The sequence below is a fragment of the Lipophrys pholis genome (genome assembly GCF_963383615.2).
Source record: "Lipophrys pholis genome assembly, chromosome: 4".
In the NCBI taxonomy this organism is placed as follows: Eukaryota; Metazoa; Chordata; class Actinopteri; order Blenniiformes; family Blenniidae; genus Lipophrys; species Lipophrys pholis.
Genome location: NC_137637.1, coordinates 20,633,506 through 20,651,866, shown reverse-complemented (window position 1 = coordinate 20,651,866; position 18,361 = coordinate 20,633,506). Strand labels below are relative to the sequence as shown.

General features: G+C 41.3%; 1 protein-coding gene across 6 annotated transcripts in view; it reads left to right on the top strand.

The window, feature by feature from the left end:
- LOC308108576 (RNA-binding motif, single-stranded-interacting protein 2-like) overlaps positions 1-18,361 on the top strand; it is a 30,143-nt gene that overhangs the window by 5,508 nt on the left and 6,274 nt on the right. For 4 of the 6 annotated variants that reach the window (XR_013935285.1, XM_080461651.1, XM_080461652.1 and 1 more), the window contains exons 2-4: positions 9,413-9,579; positions 15,065-15,123; positions 16,180-16,271. Coding sequence is in view for 4 of the 6 variants with exons in the window: in XM_080461651.1 (XP_080317777.1) it covers positions 9,413-9,579; positions 15,065-15,123; positions 16,180-16,271 (318 nt within the window). In the remaining 2 variants the exon portion in view is untranslated. The remainder of the gene's footprint in view (positions 1-9,412; positions 9,580-15,064; positions 15,124-16,179; positions 16,272-18,361) is intronic. The other 2 variants (XR_013935286.1, XM_080461653.1) reach the window with 1 other exon arrangement.

The following is an 18,361-nucleotide window of genomic DNA, read 5'->3' as shown; positions in this document are numbered from 1 at the left end:
CAGATTTTTTTTTCTATTTTATTACCTTGAAGACAAGGTAGCATGTAGGGTTGTCAGAAAATTTGACCAACAGCTGCTGCTTGTGCTTGCTGACCACACTCCGGCCAGTTTTCCATTCTTCAACCAGCTAAACTCTTATCTCACTTATATCTTCCACAGTGCTGCATGGAAAAAAGTGCCTCAAGCTTCAGCAGCATTTAATAGCTGAAATAATTGTAAATGGAGTCTCCTAATGCATACCATGTTTCCTTGGACATTTTTGAAATTACCAATGTTGAATTTAGCAAAAGTTTGACATGTGTTTGAGTGTTAACCTACAGCCCAGCATGATCAGGGTCATCTGTGTGCTGGCGTCACCCCAAAGCACACAGTAGGTTTAACTAAAATACATCAATCCATCAATCCATCCATCCATCCATCCATCCATCCATCCATCCATCCATCCATCCATCCATCCATCCATCCATCCATCCATCCATCCATCCATCCATCCATCCAGAAGTATGTTGGTGCCACACTGTCGAAACTTTGGTACTACCATATGCTGCGCCTGCACATTCCAGCTCGCTGGTGACCGTATCGGTCATATTGTAATCCTGTTTATCATGTAGCATCACTATTGTATGAGCTCCCCAAGCTCATTAACACGTCGGAGGGCAGATTTACGTGATGCACCTGAACGCCTCACTAAAAGAAGTCAGGTCCTGCAGTTAAAGCCGGACCAACATGGCGGCTCAGACACAAACTCTCTATTTTTTTAATGAAACAGCGAAATGTATTTTATAAAACATTGGAAGCGATAAATAAGCTGTATCTGCTGTGAGGGGGCGTGGCCTACAAGTTCCACAGCTTCTTCTCGGAGTATGAAAGCTTTTTGTTTTCGGCAGCTGGCTGACGTCACAACCGAACTTTTCTTCTTGTTCTTATGGGTTTTGGGAGTATGCAGTCGCCTTTCGCCTTTCAAATAATGATAGCATAATTAAAACAACTACTTAGTGAAACCAAATCAGGTACAACATTGAGAATTTGTGTTTTGCAGAAAAACGCTTTAAACACCAGAGTGTTTATTTGGTGTAGATAATTAATTTCTGCCTCCCACATAGAATGCTTCACACTGCATTTTCAATTAAAACCATATTTCATTGAATTGACTTTGGTGCTGGGATCAGAGATTGAGAGCAAGTTCTTTTTGAATTTCAGAACTGTAGAGAAAAGTCAATAAGAATACAGCTCTGTTGATACATACAGTATGGATTATTTATATTCAGAGGAAACAAACTCTGTTGTAGAAAACCTTTAATATTAGCCTCAATTTTGCAAACTCTATGTCTAAATGTGACTTTGTTTGGCCCTGCTACAGCTGCGTCATTTTGGCAAGAAACTGAATGTTCACTGTGATTCATTACTACAGTACCTACAGTATACTTCAAAACATGATTCAAGTCTGTGCAAGCACATTTTTCCCTCCTGCTGACAGGAACTGAAACCAGCCGATAAGAAGGAAGCAGACAATCAAAGTTATGATTGTAAAACGTTTTTATGCCGTGTTAAACTGTCAGTCGTAATGTAAATTACTATTTGTTGTAAATGCGCAAAACTGGAAAAACCACAAGTTCTTTTTTTTTTTTGCGAACCATAAACCAGAAAGCATGCCTCTGGAACTAAGACATGTTGTTGTCTTACAACTAAAGGAGCAGTACACCAACACATAGTGGTTGAAATAAAATCTTAAATATTAGACATGACTTTCATCATCATAACTTTCTCTGTAAATGCAAAGGTTGGAGGATGTTAATGGAATGAATGAGGTTTTGATCATCATCATCATCATCATCAATACATGTATTTTTAGATCACATCACAGCATCAGTTAAAATATATTTGAATAATAATCTGTTGTGTTTAAAGTATATTTCTTGGAGAGAGGAAGAGTTTGGCAGGATGGTACCCGCCACACGTGTACTTGGTGGTTGAGTCTCGCTCCTCTTATTAATCCTATTTCCAGCAGGCAGCTGTTTTAAGCAAACAATCTGTCATAAACCTACAATACACAACCTGCCCAGCCCCAAACAGCTCAGAAAGACAAAGATTAAAGTACATATTAGAAGGAATTAGCGAAGTCACGATACCTATTACTACCTTTTAAAGCCCACAATTTCTGACAATAAATCTCATAACGACAACAATATTCATTCCAATAAATGTATTTTTGCGTATTTTCTACAATTTGACATGTAGCTGCTCATGTGTTGCTGGTCTGCCGTAATCCTTCAATCAGGCACCGAATGAAACTCAAAATATTACAAATCTTTAAATATCTATAAATGTGTATGTTTGCCAATAACTTATTGTTAATTTGGAAGAACTGTCAAGACAAAAACCCAAATTACTTGTCAAATATAGGTTAAACAAACATGAGTTGTTGTGATTGAGGTGTGTAGAGATAATGCAGTTTTAAAGTATCAGCAATGAAATTGCAAGATACAATTGTGATGACTCATTCTCTGTATAGAATTGAACAATTGAAACCTATTTACTTGGATCCAAGCGCCCTCTGTGTCCAAATCCAGATGTGTGTCTTTGAGTGTCTCAAGTCAGAATGATGTGTTTCATTTCCATTTTCATTTTCATTGCTCTGTGATTTCCAAACTGGCTTCAGGTTGACTATTTCCAGATTATCTGAGTCAAACACAAAATGTCACTGGAGACACAAATCCTATTATTCCCCCACACTGGAGGTATTACTGCCCCTGAATCTGCATTTCTAAGCCACGTCACTGTCCACCTTGAGTGCTAGTGTCGTCTTCCTTACCTGCGGTTCCATGGAAAAAAAATGGAAATTTTCAACTCTGTACAAAGTGATCTGACATTGGAAAGAGAGTCACATGAATTCAGGTCTACTTTCATTTTTTTCCCCCTCGATACTGATTTCGCAACTTGGCAAAAGTATATAAATAACCACTCAGATTTCATCACTCTGAAATCAACAAGAGACCAGGTTGATAAACTAACTGTAACTCACAGTGAAAACACAACTGTAAAGGGACATTGACTATTTAGAATTGTTTATCATCGATTGGTCTTGTTCTGGATGACACGGCTCATTTTGATAAGTCACGCGTTCAGCCTGAAATATTCACCTCTTGACGGATTTTGCCTGGAAGATGTTTCCCATAAGTTTTGGGTTTCACTCTCTTATCACTGCTGAAATAACTGTGCATCTGGAGAAGTTGTTAGTCCAACAACACATGACAAGTTGGTGCAAAATGTCCAAATCAGCATGTGTCTAAGGCCCCGGCCACATGCAGATAGGTTTACTAGTGTCTGCTTACAATTCAGACAGGAAAAGAATGAAAATGCTTATTTTTGAAACGGACTCCCCGAGTGGATCAATCTGAAAATGCATGTTCAGCATCTCTGTCTTCATCTCTGACCAAAAACGGCAAAATGCTTATGTCATAGCCCCGCCTCTCGCTTCACCCGCATGTGCCAACCCTGCCAACCAACAACACAACTATGGCAGATTACAGGGTTGTGTTCATGCTCCAGAAGCTACTGAGCTTGTTATGGCTTTAACAGTAAAATCTTCTGCTCCTCCTCCATCATCGTGTGCAACAAGAGGAAATTGATTATTTTGAGCTTCATGGTCTCTTCTCTGTTTTTAGTGTATTTCTGGAATTCAGTGGTGGTGTTACAGTGCCAATCAGGGCGAGGTATAAATAATACAGCATATTGGGTGGTTTAGTGTGGACAGAGTTTTCGTCTCTGGGTGAAAGTGGTCCTAATTAATAAATTAGACAGCAGAATATTGTTTTGAAAGCACTCTAAACACCAAAATCAATATTGTTTTCGTCACTTGTTCAATTGTGTTGTTCTCAAACCTGCATTAAATATATTATCATTCTCCATGCCGGAGATAATTGATGACATTCATATTGCACTTCAATGCCATATCTAAAATGCCTATAAACGCCCGTGCGTAAGAGCGCCACGATGGAAAATCAATTCCATACGCCGTCTGCTGTGCTACTTTTACGTTTGTGTAGAAAAAAACAGTTTTTCTGTCGCAGTGTCTCTGAGCCGGGTGAATTGAACCCTTCTGTGCAACCACCTTTGTCCCTCCAGTCCTTTGGCGGGGTTTGTGTTTATTTGTCCATGTGTACTTTGTAGTGATATTTTGAATTTGTCCCCGGTTTGAGGGCCAACTGCATGAACCGGCCAAGGTGAACAGGTAGAGAGGGAAATCGAGTCCTTGGAGAAAGCACAGCTGTCAGAAACCCGATGCCAAGCACTGCAGTGATGTTAGGTCTCTCGCTGAGCTCCGGGCCAGTGTTTGTACATATCGGTTTTCAAGCTGTCCGGGACTTGCTACCTGAACTGACTTGAAAGCCGTGCATGCATGGGCATTTTGCAGTGCGCATGTGCGCGTGTGCGTGTGTCAGGGTGTGATGAGCAACAAAAAGAGGCATACTGTGCAACGTGCAGATTGATCTGTGACTTCGAAGAAACAAGAAAACAAAGAGGAGGGCTGGAGACAGACAGGATGGAGGATTCTGGAGCGAGTCTGGACGTGAGTCTGGTGTCCCTGTCACCTGGTTGGAATGCAGAGCCGCACATTGAAATGGCTGTGTGATAAGATCATGAGCAGACACAGAGGATTTCCTGCCTGCCGCCATACTGCTCACTGCTCCACTCATACAGGCCCGACTTACCATTCAGCCAACACCAAAATACTCCTTTACACATATACAAATGCCTTCCAACATGCTTTTACTATTATTAGCATGTTAGTTTCCTCTATTACTGCTCGTCTTAGTTTTGGTATAACATACCATTTAGTAGTTACAGTTTTACCCATGTGATTCTATTTTGCTAATCCCATGAGGTGGTTACTCAATATTTTCTTCAGTGTGCACAGTAAAGTCTCATAATTCAAGATTTCAGGAATTGAATTACCGTGACTCATTTTCCTTGTTGGTCACAAAGTGGATGCAAAGCAGCAGCTCAGCGGTGTAATTCTATACAAGCCGGACGCTGTGTCCTCATTCAGCCCGACTATAAATCTGTGCATTAGCATGTCAGTCGGTCAGCTGGGCAGACAGGCTTTTTCCTTCCTGAGGGAGGGACAGGTGCTTTATTTAGGAGCAGGTATGAGAGAGATGCAGAGGCGGACAGAACTACCCCCCCCCCCCCCCCCCCCCCCACCCCCCTACCCCGTAGTCAGGAAATCCCTGGAATTCTGCAGGTCAAACTAGGGCCAGTAGGAAAAGTCCTACCAGGAAAGAGTAATATATAACTAGAAGTGTGGATGCTCTAATAAATGATACAAGTAAATTTAACATACCCATATTTCATTCCCAATAAATCTTTCATACAATATCGGTTGTTGACTCTTAGTCATTTTACAATGTCATGGAAAATAATAACTCATTTAGAATTTGATGGCAGCTCTCAGAATTCATTGACTTTTTTTTGTTATGTTTCCATTTTGCTCCAAACCATTTTAAATGAGCTTTAGCTAAGAAAACATGGCAGCATTACTGGATTGTGTTCACACCATGGTTTCTGTAAGTGTCCATGAGCCATGCAGTGAGATGTCCTCTAGAAAGTCCTGCTTGTTTTTAATGCAGGGTTGCTGCAAGCTTTTACTTATAAAACACACATACAGACTGCTCCTGGTTTTCTGATTATTTTGATAATAATAGACATTGTAAATAGTGAGATCTTCAATATTATCATAATGTAGCCCTGAGGAACAGTTCTGTGGTATTATTCCACATTTTTATGAAAAGCTGTGCTTCTCTGAAATGCTTCTCTTACACCTGTCAATTAGTTATGAAAGACTCCTCCTGTCGTTTTTCTTTATTTGCGCTAACTACTCTTCCAGCCTGTCGTTTCAATCCCTCTTTTTTTCAGATGTTCTGTTGAACAACAAACTGAAATCAGCTACTGTTTCCCTTGAAAAGGTGAAATGCTTGGTTTCTAGATCTGACATGTTGTTTATGCTCTTGGGAATCATACGTGGAATTACGAGATTTCAAATCATCACGTTTTGTTTCTATTCCTCCCTGTTTGGTATTGGAGTTGTGCAGGTAGACGTGGTTGGAAACTGGAAGCAGACGCATTTGTTTGTGAAACAATCTGTCCGCCAATGTAAAGGTGTAGGTGGAGGGTGTTTCTGACGCCATCCATCAGATATTCGGCTCAGCTTGTTCCATGCTTTAACCACAGCAGTATTAACTCCAGTTTCTAATAATGCATGAATCATCACTTCCCAGAGTTTATCGGTGACACGTATGAAATGTGGGCAACACACACCTTTAAGTCCCGACAGGAAACTTCCTGGCAGCCTGAGAGTCTGTGTGTGATGTAACGTTATGAGAAGATGATAGAAATTATTTTATTTATAGAAGTGTCATCTGTTCTTGATTTTTATCTTTAGTTTGGTGCCAAAAATATTCCAGAGATATTTCCAGTCCAGCTGACAAGGAGAAATGTCGCATCAAACTAAAAATGTAAAAATAGCATGAAAGATAATCAACAACCTGCAGGGCATCGAGTGATGGTTCACATTTTATACTTTTTTTTCTCCTGGTACATCTAATTTTATTAGATTGAGGTTTGTAATTTTAGTAAGCAGTTCACATATTTGTTTGAGGGTCATTGACAGTTGATGAAGTGAGCCATAAATAGCTCTGAATGTAAAGTTGAAACTTGTACAGGTGCTGTGATGAGGGTACTTCTGGATGAGTGAGTCTGTCAGACTTCTGCAGTCACTGACTGATCAACTCCCACTGCCTTTTAATCTGTAAATAATCCAGACCACTCATTTGCTTCCAAGTTTCATCAAACGACAAATGGTAAAGGTTTCTTTCACGATGAACAAAACACATTTACATAAGAGCTTGTCAAGGTTTTTGAAGATTTTCACTATAGGGGTGTTGTTGCACTGATATGCTCCTCAGACTGACTCCAGCTTGACTCTCCTGTTCAGATTGTATGAATGAGATTAAACGTCTCGGCTGTCCTCTTCAGTCACTCAAAAATCACCTGCCTCCTAAAAAGTTTTACTGATGAATTACTCGCTATGCAATTGTGTTGCAAAATCTTGACGACTGGACAAAATAAAGACATACGTCTTAGATTCTTGTCTCTTTGGACGGGGACGTTTGTGTTCAGGGTGTGATTTTATTATTTGCGAGTTTTATGACACTTTTGTAGCCTTACTTTTGGGATACAGCATCTCACAGGTTACTCAACACCGGCACAAGTGACATTGATGAAAAAACAATTAATATTTGGCAAACAAGCAGGAAGTTTGTTTTTTCTACGCAACATTATACTCTTTGTATTTATTGACATTAGAACAGTTGGACGGTGGAACGAAGACAAACAAAATAGCAGTAGCTCTAACAGATTGTTCTTAAGTTTGTTTGTTTTTTTGCATTTCAATATACATTGACATCATGACAAAATGCACCTGTTGATGTTTATATCAGTGTTCAGTAGTTTTGCGAATGTGTGTATATCCCACTATTTGCGTTGTACCACACGCTCATATGGCGATGGGTTGAAACTTATAAAAACAAACACACCTCATTTCTTTTTTTGATCTCATCCATCTACCATAAAATACACACACATACAAGCTGTCTGAAGCCGTGAAGTAGAGGATCATCCTCAAAGGAATGAGTCTTGTCTTTGTTGAAGCTGAAGCCAAACTGGAGGTCAGAAGGGGCGCTGTAGGGGGGCTCCATGCCTCATGGAAGCGCTCTAATTAGCAAGATTGGTTGATTTAGTTGGTGGTCCTTGTACGACTGTGTGTCTTCCTGCTGGGCTTTTCCTAAACACCACCAGGCTGACCAGTGACCCATTCGTCTCTGATGAAGTGAACCTATTGTCCTCCTGTCGCTTCTGTCCCGTCGGCCTCTTCAATGAGACCCTCCAGCCTCACGGCAGCACTCGACTGCTCTCACTCTCAAAGAATGTTTGTTCCGATCTCTTCAAAATACGACTGAATTGAATAAATGACGACGTTAATTTAAAGCCATTGAAGTTATTTTCTCACAGCTAACAGATGCAACATTTGCCCGTCCTGATGCGCCCAATCTGTCCTGACATGCTGCTATTTATTGCCTCAGTCTTGTTTGGAAAGCAGCCATGGGATCTATTCCTGGAAAGAGCTGTCTTTTTGCTTTTTTTGCAGTCCTTGTCAAGCAAAGCAAATTTTTTATTTTTTTTAATAAATGTATTTGTATGGTTACACAATCCATTGCTTGATATTCTCATCTAAGAAGCACGGTCCCAGACTGAGGTGAGAGTAAACGATGCACTCTTTGCACAAAGTGCCTTCATGCTCCTGATGGTGAGTCATCGAGATGACCGCTGTAGTTTACAACTAGTATTTGCTGGAATTTCATCCTCACAGTCTGAAGCAACTACGTAACGTGAGACCCGAGGAGAAGAGTAGTGACGGTTGAGGTCGATATTACAACATCAAAAGGTTCAAAAGCTGTTTAAGCTGTTGACATATTGACTCACTCCCACCTCCCAGAACTTTCACCACCCCCATGCTGAGTCTCACGTCACATGGTAACTTTTGGTGGACTTGTCATCACTTTAGTTTATTACAAGACATCCTAATACTATTAATAGGGTTAACAGCAGCCCACACTATCGTAAAGTATTAAAGTCACAGCTCTGTTGTTTTCTTTAAATTCCCCTGGTTTTGTTTTTATAAATAGACTCAGCATCTAATGTGGATTAAGAAGAACGCTTTTTTGCATCCTGGGATTTGAGATGTTTTTTAGCTGCTAACCTTTGACACCAACAGAGAAATGGCAGATTGTGGTGTGAAAGGTGATCTTTCTACATGTTTAAGTTGGTATGAATGAGTCAGTTTCAGCAGTAATAAACTGAGGAACAAAGTCTAACAACAAGGCCCACATTGTTAGTATCCAGTTCATTATTAAATTTTGCATTACGGGGCTGACTAGATGTTGGTCTGTGATCTTTAAATCTTTCGAACCGCAGATTTTTTTTTGTGGTGTCTGAAGTAAAAGAAGTCACCCACTATTGTGAAGCATGAGAGGCCCTTTTTCCAATGTAGAGAAGGCAGCCAGGAGGCCCCACATTCCCCTCAGCAAGCAGTATTGGTGAGTGTTGACATGAGGGCCGTATGATATCATTTTTCACAGCTCCCACATAATCATCTGCTTCACCAAGGATTACTTTCCATCTCTCCACAGTTCTAAACACCCCTTTGAGTTTTTCACACTCTGAATGAAAACACAACTGCACTTGTTCAGTGTTTGCCCATCTTCAAGAATATTGAGTGTTTTTGCAATTTTTGCTATTTCTGTTTGGTGTTCATGCCAGTTTGAGTCATTTTTATGTTTTTCTCTGCACACAGCAGGCCTATGTGTCCTCCGGCCACCTGATGGCGCCCCCCAGTCCCAACACCAACAGTAGTAGCAACAGCAGCGGAGGGGGAGGGGAACAACTGAGTAAAACCAACCTGTATATTCGTGGCCTCCATCCAGGAACCACAGATCAAGACCTGGTCAAGCTCTGCCAACCGTGAGTGACTTTCAAACCAATTTTTTTCCCCCTGTTGTGATAATAAACAATATTCATGTGTGTGCTTTTATGAAACCTTCAATGAAACAGCTTAGCAAAGTGTTGCCAAGCATTAAATTATACATTGGTGCTGTCTTCTCATTTGTATGTAAAATATAAAGCTAAAGCCAATAAACACGAGTTATGAGCTCAGTTTAAGAGAATTGCAACCCACAACTCTAATCCTTACTTAATAGTGTGTTGTTTATCGCATTTGTACAAGTACCACAAACAAGTAAAGAGACTGTAAATAAACTTGGTGTTGGGACTTCTCTGCTGGGATCAGCATCAGAAAGTGTAACTTCCTTTAAATTTGTGTTCTTATCAGTGTATCGGGCCACACAGTGGCGCAGTGATGTCTCAGTGCTCTCATTCATTCAAATACTTTCCCCTGTGTGTGCATGGTTCCCTTCGGTTTCTTCCCACAGTCGACAAACATGCATGTGAGGTTAATCGATGACCATGAATTGCCCCTAGGTGTGAATGTGAGTGTGTGTGGTTGTCTGTCTCTGTCCTATGATGGACCTGTCCAGGCTGTCTTCCCCCATCGTTGACTGGGACTGGCTCCGGCGCCCTCCAGCCCTGTACAGGATAAAGTGGTATTGAAGATGAAAGATTTGTCTCCTCCTCCTCCTGCTATGTAGAAATTAAGCCTAAATATCCAGGATTCCAGTGCTGCACATTGGTGATCAACCTTAGTTGAGCATCTTCAAACACTGGACCCAATTTGACCCAGAGCAGCTGTCAGTCAGGACACTACATGAAAATACAAAACAAAGTTTAAAAAAACAAAAAGTACTTGAGTCACTATGAGTCTGGGGGAAAATAAACATCTCTGGAAACAATAGATTGGCTTATCTCGCCTCCCACCAGCCGAAAAGAGGTGATTTATAACCTAAATCACATCAAGCCACCAGACAGTAGAGGGAAATGTGGGGAACTGACTGTCTTCACTTCCAGTCAGGTGTATTTACAAGCAGACACTCAAGTGGTTGGTTGGACAGTTGGTTTTGAAGTCCTGGAATGCAACGTGTTTGCACTTTATTCAGCTTCAAGATCGTTGATGAGTTCATAAACAAACTACAAAACTCATAGGTATTGATGTAAGTAAAAATCTATTTCATAAAACAATAATGCACATAAAGTTCTTAGATTACCTTGCCAGATTTCCTTTCGTTCTTTAACTTTTACACGGGTTCTGTTTTTTGGTATTTGTTTCACTGTGAAGTAATGATTATAATGACATCCAACGACCATTATTTTATCCACATTCATTATCAATCTCTTCCTTGACAGCAATACTTAATTTAGGTCAACATGTGCTTGCTGATTCGTCACAAACCAGCTATGCTCCAAATGGAGGCCATGGATGATAAGAGTGCTTGTGAGATTTAGGTTGAAGATGTGTTCAGATCAGGTTTCATATTGTTCTTGAAAAACGCTGAACTCTGTTGTTTAACTCTTTCTGATGAATCAGACCACAGATTATTTTACATTCCAGCCTAAGTTTACTGGAACAAGAGTTCCTTTGATAGTAATCACTGATGCTAAATTTGACAAAGAGTGACGCAGAGATGAAATTCTCATGTGCAGATATTATCCGGCCCTAGACTCCTCATCTGTCGGACATGTGAACTAAAATTGATTGAGGTCATGAGTGTTTGGTCAGAACAAAAGGAAGGGTTTGTAAATAATTGTGCAGAATTACCACGACTAAATTAACTTCAGTTTATGCCTCAGTCACAAGCAAACAAGAATCTTTAGAAACATGGTGGAGACTTGGAGGGAAATCAAGGCAAGAAAAGTCATATTCAGAAAGTCAAGAAAACAACTCAGAGGTAAAGAAGAAGAGAAGGGGCCAGAGAAGGTGCAACATGTTGCCTCCTTATGTCCCGAGTTGACCTTCTTCCGAGACCGAATGAACTGAAACACGGTGAGCTGGGATTTGCTCGTCTCTCGACAAATAGCCGAGCCTCTGCTGTTGGCCTTAAAAGCACACGCTGATAAAAAGCCGGCAATAAAGCACCCAAACTGGTTTTGGCTGCTGCGGGTCAGGGCTGCACTGTACGTCGCTGAAAGGATTTGTGATCTTTGCTCAAACGTACGTCATTTTGACGCTTCGCTCACAGCTACTATGCACTGCTTTGAAAAAAGCAGAGGCCATTCCCTTTCAAATGCAGCCTGATCGTGACCTGAGCGCCGCCTCTCTTCCTCACTGTTTCCAACAGTTCTGTTTTACTCTCCATTTACTGTTCCACAAAAGTCCACTCCACTTCAAACCCACAGAACACTTTGCATTGTGGGGGGGAAAAAAAAATGTGTTATGAAAAGCAGGAATGAACAAAGAAATTTTCAAATGTGCAGTTGGAGTGTGAAAAACAGGATGTGTAAGAAGTGTAAAAAGCTAACGGTTTACAGAGAACTCATTGTGGAGTGGCAGAGGACTGCGGCTGTGGAGGTGGGTGGGAGGGCTCAATGGTGTGGGGGTGAGGACTCAAATGAGTGGGGAAAAAAGTAGAACGACCTGCTGGGAAAGAATGTCAGCTGGCCATATATGGGTTTGGGCTGTCTTTTAAGCTTCTGTAGCTCGATGGGCTGGCGTTCTGCTGCAGAGGTAAGCGAGGGGTCACACAGTCACTGCATGTTGACCTTTAAACTCCCCGGACATCTTTGTAGGGAAATAAAAACAAGGGGAGAAAAAAGGGAAAAGACAAAGCATTTTTAAAGGATCGACTATACGACTTCGATTTTGTATTGAGTCATAAAGGTAACGTGAAACCAAACAAATATCCAGTTTAGTTTCAAGCAATACAACAAAAGGCATGTCCAAATATTGAAGAATTTTCTTTCCCTGACAAGAGGTCCACATTAAAATTACACAATGTACTCACTTCTTGGTAGAGGCTGTGCTTTAATTGAGACTGGGTTCATGCATATTATAAACGGCCATAAACCATATTCATATTTACCCAAACCCACAAAAGATTTTTTCTTTGTGCTCAGCCGTTTGGTACGTGAACTGCTGGAGCAAAATATTTCACAAAACCATCTCGACCAACAAGTTGGGGAGTGATATACCAACTTTTTTTTTTTATTCAAATCTCTGTTTTCCAGAACAGCAGTTTGTTTTAAAATTTTCAGTAAGGTGTTTGAATCAGGCATTTTATATTTTAGTCTTCCTGGGGGACAAAAACAAGAATTACAGAGAAGTGATTTTTTTTTTTTTTTAAGTTAGGGTAAATATTGATTTGAAACGGAACAAATCTAGTTTCTTGTGTCACTAGTTTTTTTCTTGCGAGGAAAACTATACATGAAAAGAAGTCTTTTTAGATGAAACACATGCAAACGTAAAGCTGCATGAAGGGAAAAGGTTGTTTATGAAAATGAAGTAACATTTTGGAAGAGGTTTTTTATTTACAGCATTTCTTTCTTGTCGTGGATGTTAAAGGGTTAAAATGTTGCGGGGTTACTGTGTTAGTCTGAAATCGGCTTCTGAAAGTGGTTGCAGCCACACTGAGATCATCTCTTCATCTATCCACATCAACAGAAAAGAAGAGTGTCGTGTTTGGTGTGTTCAGGCTCCATATAACACACGGCATAAAGGCAAAAAAAGACAAAAACAACTGTCTTTAACCATGGTACACTCAAAGACTTCCTGTCTTTGATCGTCTTTTTGAGCTTGGAGATCTTCATGTAATTATTGTAAAAGTCAAACTTATTCTTATCAAAGTAAATTTAGTCGTAAAGCACAGTGTGATGAAAAAAAGAAGCAAACATTTCTTACAAAGCATACAATTAAACCATTAATGGCATGTTTATATTAAATAGTGGATATTATTGTAGAGGATTTCCTGTGGTTTGCCCACAATTCTTTGGATCATTTTGCTTTGTTTCCCACTCTGTGTTTTTAACTTTTAATGTGATTTTTTTTTTTTTTAAAATAAGACCACAGTCGTGCTGAAGGAAGCCCATGATGTATATTATGATATTAAATTTCATCTGGACAAGCAAGTATGGTTATATTAAGCTTGTGTCATGTTTAATGGCGGCTATGCAGTTGGTGGGTACCGGTGGGGAACTGTAAACATTGCCTGTGCAAAGTTCATCTGGCTATTTGGTACTGCAGGATGCATTATTGATGGATGCAATGTGGAACCTTCATTTTTGATAAGCACCTTTCTGTGAAAGCAACCAATCAATAGAATCTTTCCAATCATTACAATTAGTCATAGTTGAAATGAGGTAGTTGACACAAAGATTGTGACATTGTAAGATAATGCTATTATATCCATATACAGTGTGTCTTACTGTGATAGTGGCTGACCTGGGGTCATTGACCTCTACCCCTTTTCTAGAAACTTTAACTCTGCATGCATGATTGTAAAATGTACAAATAAATGTACAATATTGCAGCATCCACCTCAAACTCAGATGTGACTCTGGTCTCTGCTGCGACCGTCTAGTCAGGTCTGAGTCATCTGGTGAAATGTCCACTGAAAAGCGGTGGGAGTGTAGGACCCAGCGGTGTACTGCGCTGTGAGGATGGAAAAACAGAGAGAGAGAGAGGGAGAGAGAGAGAGAGAGAGAGAGAGAGAGAGCGCAGGACGTGGTGGGAAGGAAGGCGAGGTGGAGGGGTGAAGCATCAGGTTACAGTGTACATTCCACCCAGACGCCATGTCGCCCAAACAGAGGAACAGCAGCCTCCCTCACTGGCTTAATTCACCCAGACAAGGGCAGGTCTATTATACTGTAGTGCTGATGCAGGGTCTTATAACACTGCATTCCATTAGTCTGTAGATCTTGCATAACACTTCTCATTTACTGCTTTTAAGCCTGTTTTTAAATACTATTAATATTTATGAGAGTACATTTATCGATTGTTCTCTTGTACTGATTAGCCTTGGCTTCAGTTTCTCGTGAAATGAACCACTGTGAGTTATACCAAATTTGTGATACTTCATATTTTTCTTTGCTTTGCAGATCAGGCTTTCATAAAAGTGAATTACTCCACAAGACATTTAAGCTTTATTTAAGCTAATAAAAAAAAAAGAAAAACTCAGAACAGGGCTGTATTTAGGAGAGGTGTGGTTGTGTGTCAGTCTGTGTGTGTCTGCGAAAGACCGACTGGGAACAACTTGTCTTTGGCCCTCGGGGCCCGTCTCCTGTCTGTCGGAAAACAACATGAGGGTACAAAGTTACTGTACAGCAGCCCCCACGAGCAGTCAAAGACAGAGGAGGGGAAGCAAACAAAGTTTTCTGTGACACTAGAGATCAAATTATAGGAGACATATCTGCTGTTAACAAAGCGTGTTTGTGTTTACACCTGTGGTGGTGCAGCCCGAGGAATTGTGGAAGTGTTGGTATGCTTGTGGCAGGAGCAGATCCCTGTTGCTGCGCCACACTTTTTCACTCACTTTCTTCTTTGCGTTCTTGTCGTTCACTGCAGGTATGGCAAAATCGTGTCCACCAAGGCCATCTTGGATAAAACCACCAACAAATGTAAAGGTGAATTCTTTTTTCTTTTTTTTTTTCTTTTAAACGTATTTTCTTTTTCTTTTTTTAACACCTGTGCTTGTGGGACTGCTCGTTGGCTGCACATAAGATTGACTACAACACGTAAAGATGTGCTTTACAAAAGTAGAAAGCCCCGCGAAACCGAGAGTGGTCATGTTTTGCATGAGCCCTGAACATACACGCCAAAGTCTACTTTTAAAAAGAGGCTCTGCCTTTTTTTTTTGTTTGTTTTCTAAATTTTGTCGTCATCATATTTCCTTTAACATCACCTGGTCCTAATGTGCGACCATGCAGCATATATATGTTTTCAGTGCTTCAACACACCTTAATCTAGTGAATGTATCAACACTAAGGACTGTATATAATCTGATAACGAAACAGTCAATGCAGCCAGACTATTGAAGCCAGAAAACACGTGGAAGACATTATTTGGCTGCAATCTACAGCCTCATTGCTGCCTGAGTTTTCGCTCAGAGTGATCACAATCACAAGACCCACATTATCCTCGTGTCATAGTAAATATGGCTGGGCTGTTGTGTAAGCACAAACAGTGCTGCCCTCAGAAAACAACTAATAGAATAAAACAAATGATAAACAAATTTGCAGAGGTTGATCATGTGGGTATCATGACGACATTGATGGATGGATGAACAATACAACAGCGACAACACTCTCTGAAGTTCATAGTTCACAAGCGTGTGTTATCTTGCTTCGTTCTGGGTACAGAGTGTTCTGCGTTGTTTAGATGTCCCTGACTACGGCATCATTGATCAAAATCAATCAAGCTCAGCAGACGGCTGACAAGACCCCATGCAACACTAACTCGTGTCATAATAAAGCCACAAAGAAGATATTTTATTCCATTTCATGATGTTACACATGCGGTTACATCGCCTAGCTCATCTGACATTTACAAAACCTCTGTACGTTCAACATCTTGTTTCACGTTTTGATATGCACATATGAGAGTAGTATTTGTCTTTCTCTATCATTCTCACAAGAGAAAAGCTCTTTATTGTGTAATAAAACACCAAATTTGTTTTACAGGGTATGGCTTCGTTGACTTTGACAGTCCTGCCGCAGCACAGAAAGCTGTTACAGCTCTAAAATCCAGTGGGGTCCAGGCTCAGATGGCCAAAGTAAGACTTGTCTGACTCTTCATCAGCACAATTATACAACTACCCCTGTTTTCACTCGTCAGTTTTTTTCAGCCCTGATGCGGTTTTACCCTACCTTATCACGTCTGGTTCTGTCCTTTCTGAGCTCCCCGGAGCCATCAGCTAAGCTCTGTAGGCCGTTCTGCACACAGACACACTCACTATCATGTACATGGTCAACTGCAACACTGTGCATTGAGAATGGTGCGGAACATGTTCTTGTTTGGTGTTTCAACCTGTACTATTAATTAAGAATAGCAGAGAGGGTCGTTTCAGATCGTCTGCCCTGTCAGTCCAATCTGCTGTTTCTTTCGCCCATGTTTCATTTTCTCTTTCACCAATATCCTCTTGGCCACCTTCGCTCTTCTTTCCCCTCACGCCCTCGTCTCTTTGCTGTGTATGTTGCTAACCCGCTGCTGTTGTAGAGCTTGTTCTGAGCTCATTGTCCAAGTGTCTTCAGTCAAAGCAACTCTTGTCGGCCCATTAAGCTGATCCCTCTGGCTCTCGGGCTCCCCATTGAGGGAACCCAGGGGAGGGTGCCACTACACCCACTGTCAATGGGATAGGCACAATGAATTGGCATTGTCCATCGTCTGGGCCCAGGCCTGGGGCTGACACCAGCACTTAATACACTCCACCCCAGTGTCCCTGCTCCCTCCCCACTGCCCTGCACCCAAACAGAGTCACTGCAATGTAACACCAGGGTCTCCCTCAGCCCGGCCTTGGAGAAGTGTAACAGATCCACACTGCCAGCTGACCCAAACCAGTCCGGTGCAACTCAACCCTGAGTCTAAGTTCACTGCACCTCCTCTGTAAGAGTGCCACTCAATCCTGCATGTCTCAATACTTAACAAGTGCAACCAGATACCAAAAGTTGACCCACACAGACAACATGTGCTCGATGAGAGGTGTCCATAACCACCATATAAACTATATATACACAGCTGCTTGAGAGACATCGGGTTGATTAAGGTCAGATTGTCTTCACTCAGTTTCGTATCAATAACAGGTGCAATAGCTCTTGTTATTTTCACCATGGCATCTGCAGAATTGTTCACAAACACAGTGAGCCACACCTTGCACTTGCTGTCCTTTGAGTATGCTCTGTCCCTGAATGGGCCACCCCAGCCTCCAGGCTGCGAGCCCAGAGGAGCTGCATGTGTAGGGGCAGGGGAACAATGGCGAGTTAAAAATAGATCCTGTCTTACTTCTTCAGCACCTCCCTGTCCAAATGCCGACGTCAGCTCGCATACACTGTGACACACAGACACACACACACACACAGTCAGACACACAGGCACGCAAATTTGCCAACACAGACACACCTTAACAAGCATGGCTCACCTCTAGGGCCTGGAACCGAAACACACACTTGACACTTCAGCAAGTCCCATTCATGCACTTGGACCGGGGAAATTTTCGTAGCTGGAACAGAATGACTTCTTGTTTGAATATGAAATATTTTGCTATGTGTACTTGCATAAAGAGAAGAGTAAAGGCCTCAGTATTACGTTGCATAATGGGCCTGTTGCTCAGAATACGAGTTATCTTTTTTCCAGGTGGTTCATGACCGAGAACACTGGCTCTGGCTGTCAGCAGTAAATCTCCATTTACGATCGCTGTTGACACTCTCAAATGTCATAAATCCTCCCTTGAATTCTTCAATGGCTGATCAACCCCCTGTCAAATGCATCTGAAACACTAAGTTAACTTGTGACAGTATGTGAGAACGGGCTTTTTGTTCTTTAGGTCTGTCCAATTTAAATGGCTGGAACTTGTTTCTTTTCTTTTCTTTTTTCCTTTATACCTCCGGCTGCCAGACAAATGGCCGCCGGATCAAAATGAACCCATTCTAGAATGATTTTGCTACGCGTACAGATTTTGCACAAAAAACACACACACATAAATACTGTTTTTAATTTATTCCCTAGGGATCGCACCGTGTTCACACAAGAGAGCAGTGACGTAGCAGTGAAAGCAAGCACTGCCAGCAGAGTAACATTGGTATCAAAGCCATGGTGTCGGACAAGCAACAGGCTTTTTGCCTCCATTAGTCTTGAGGAGAAACACTG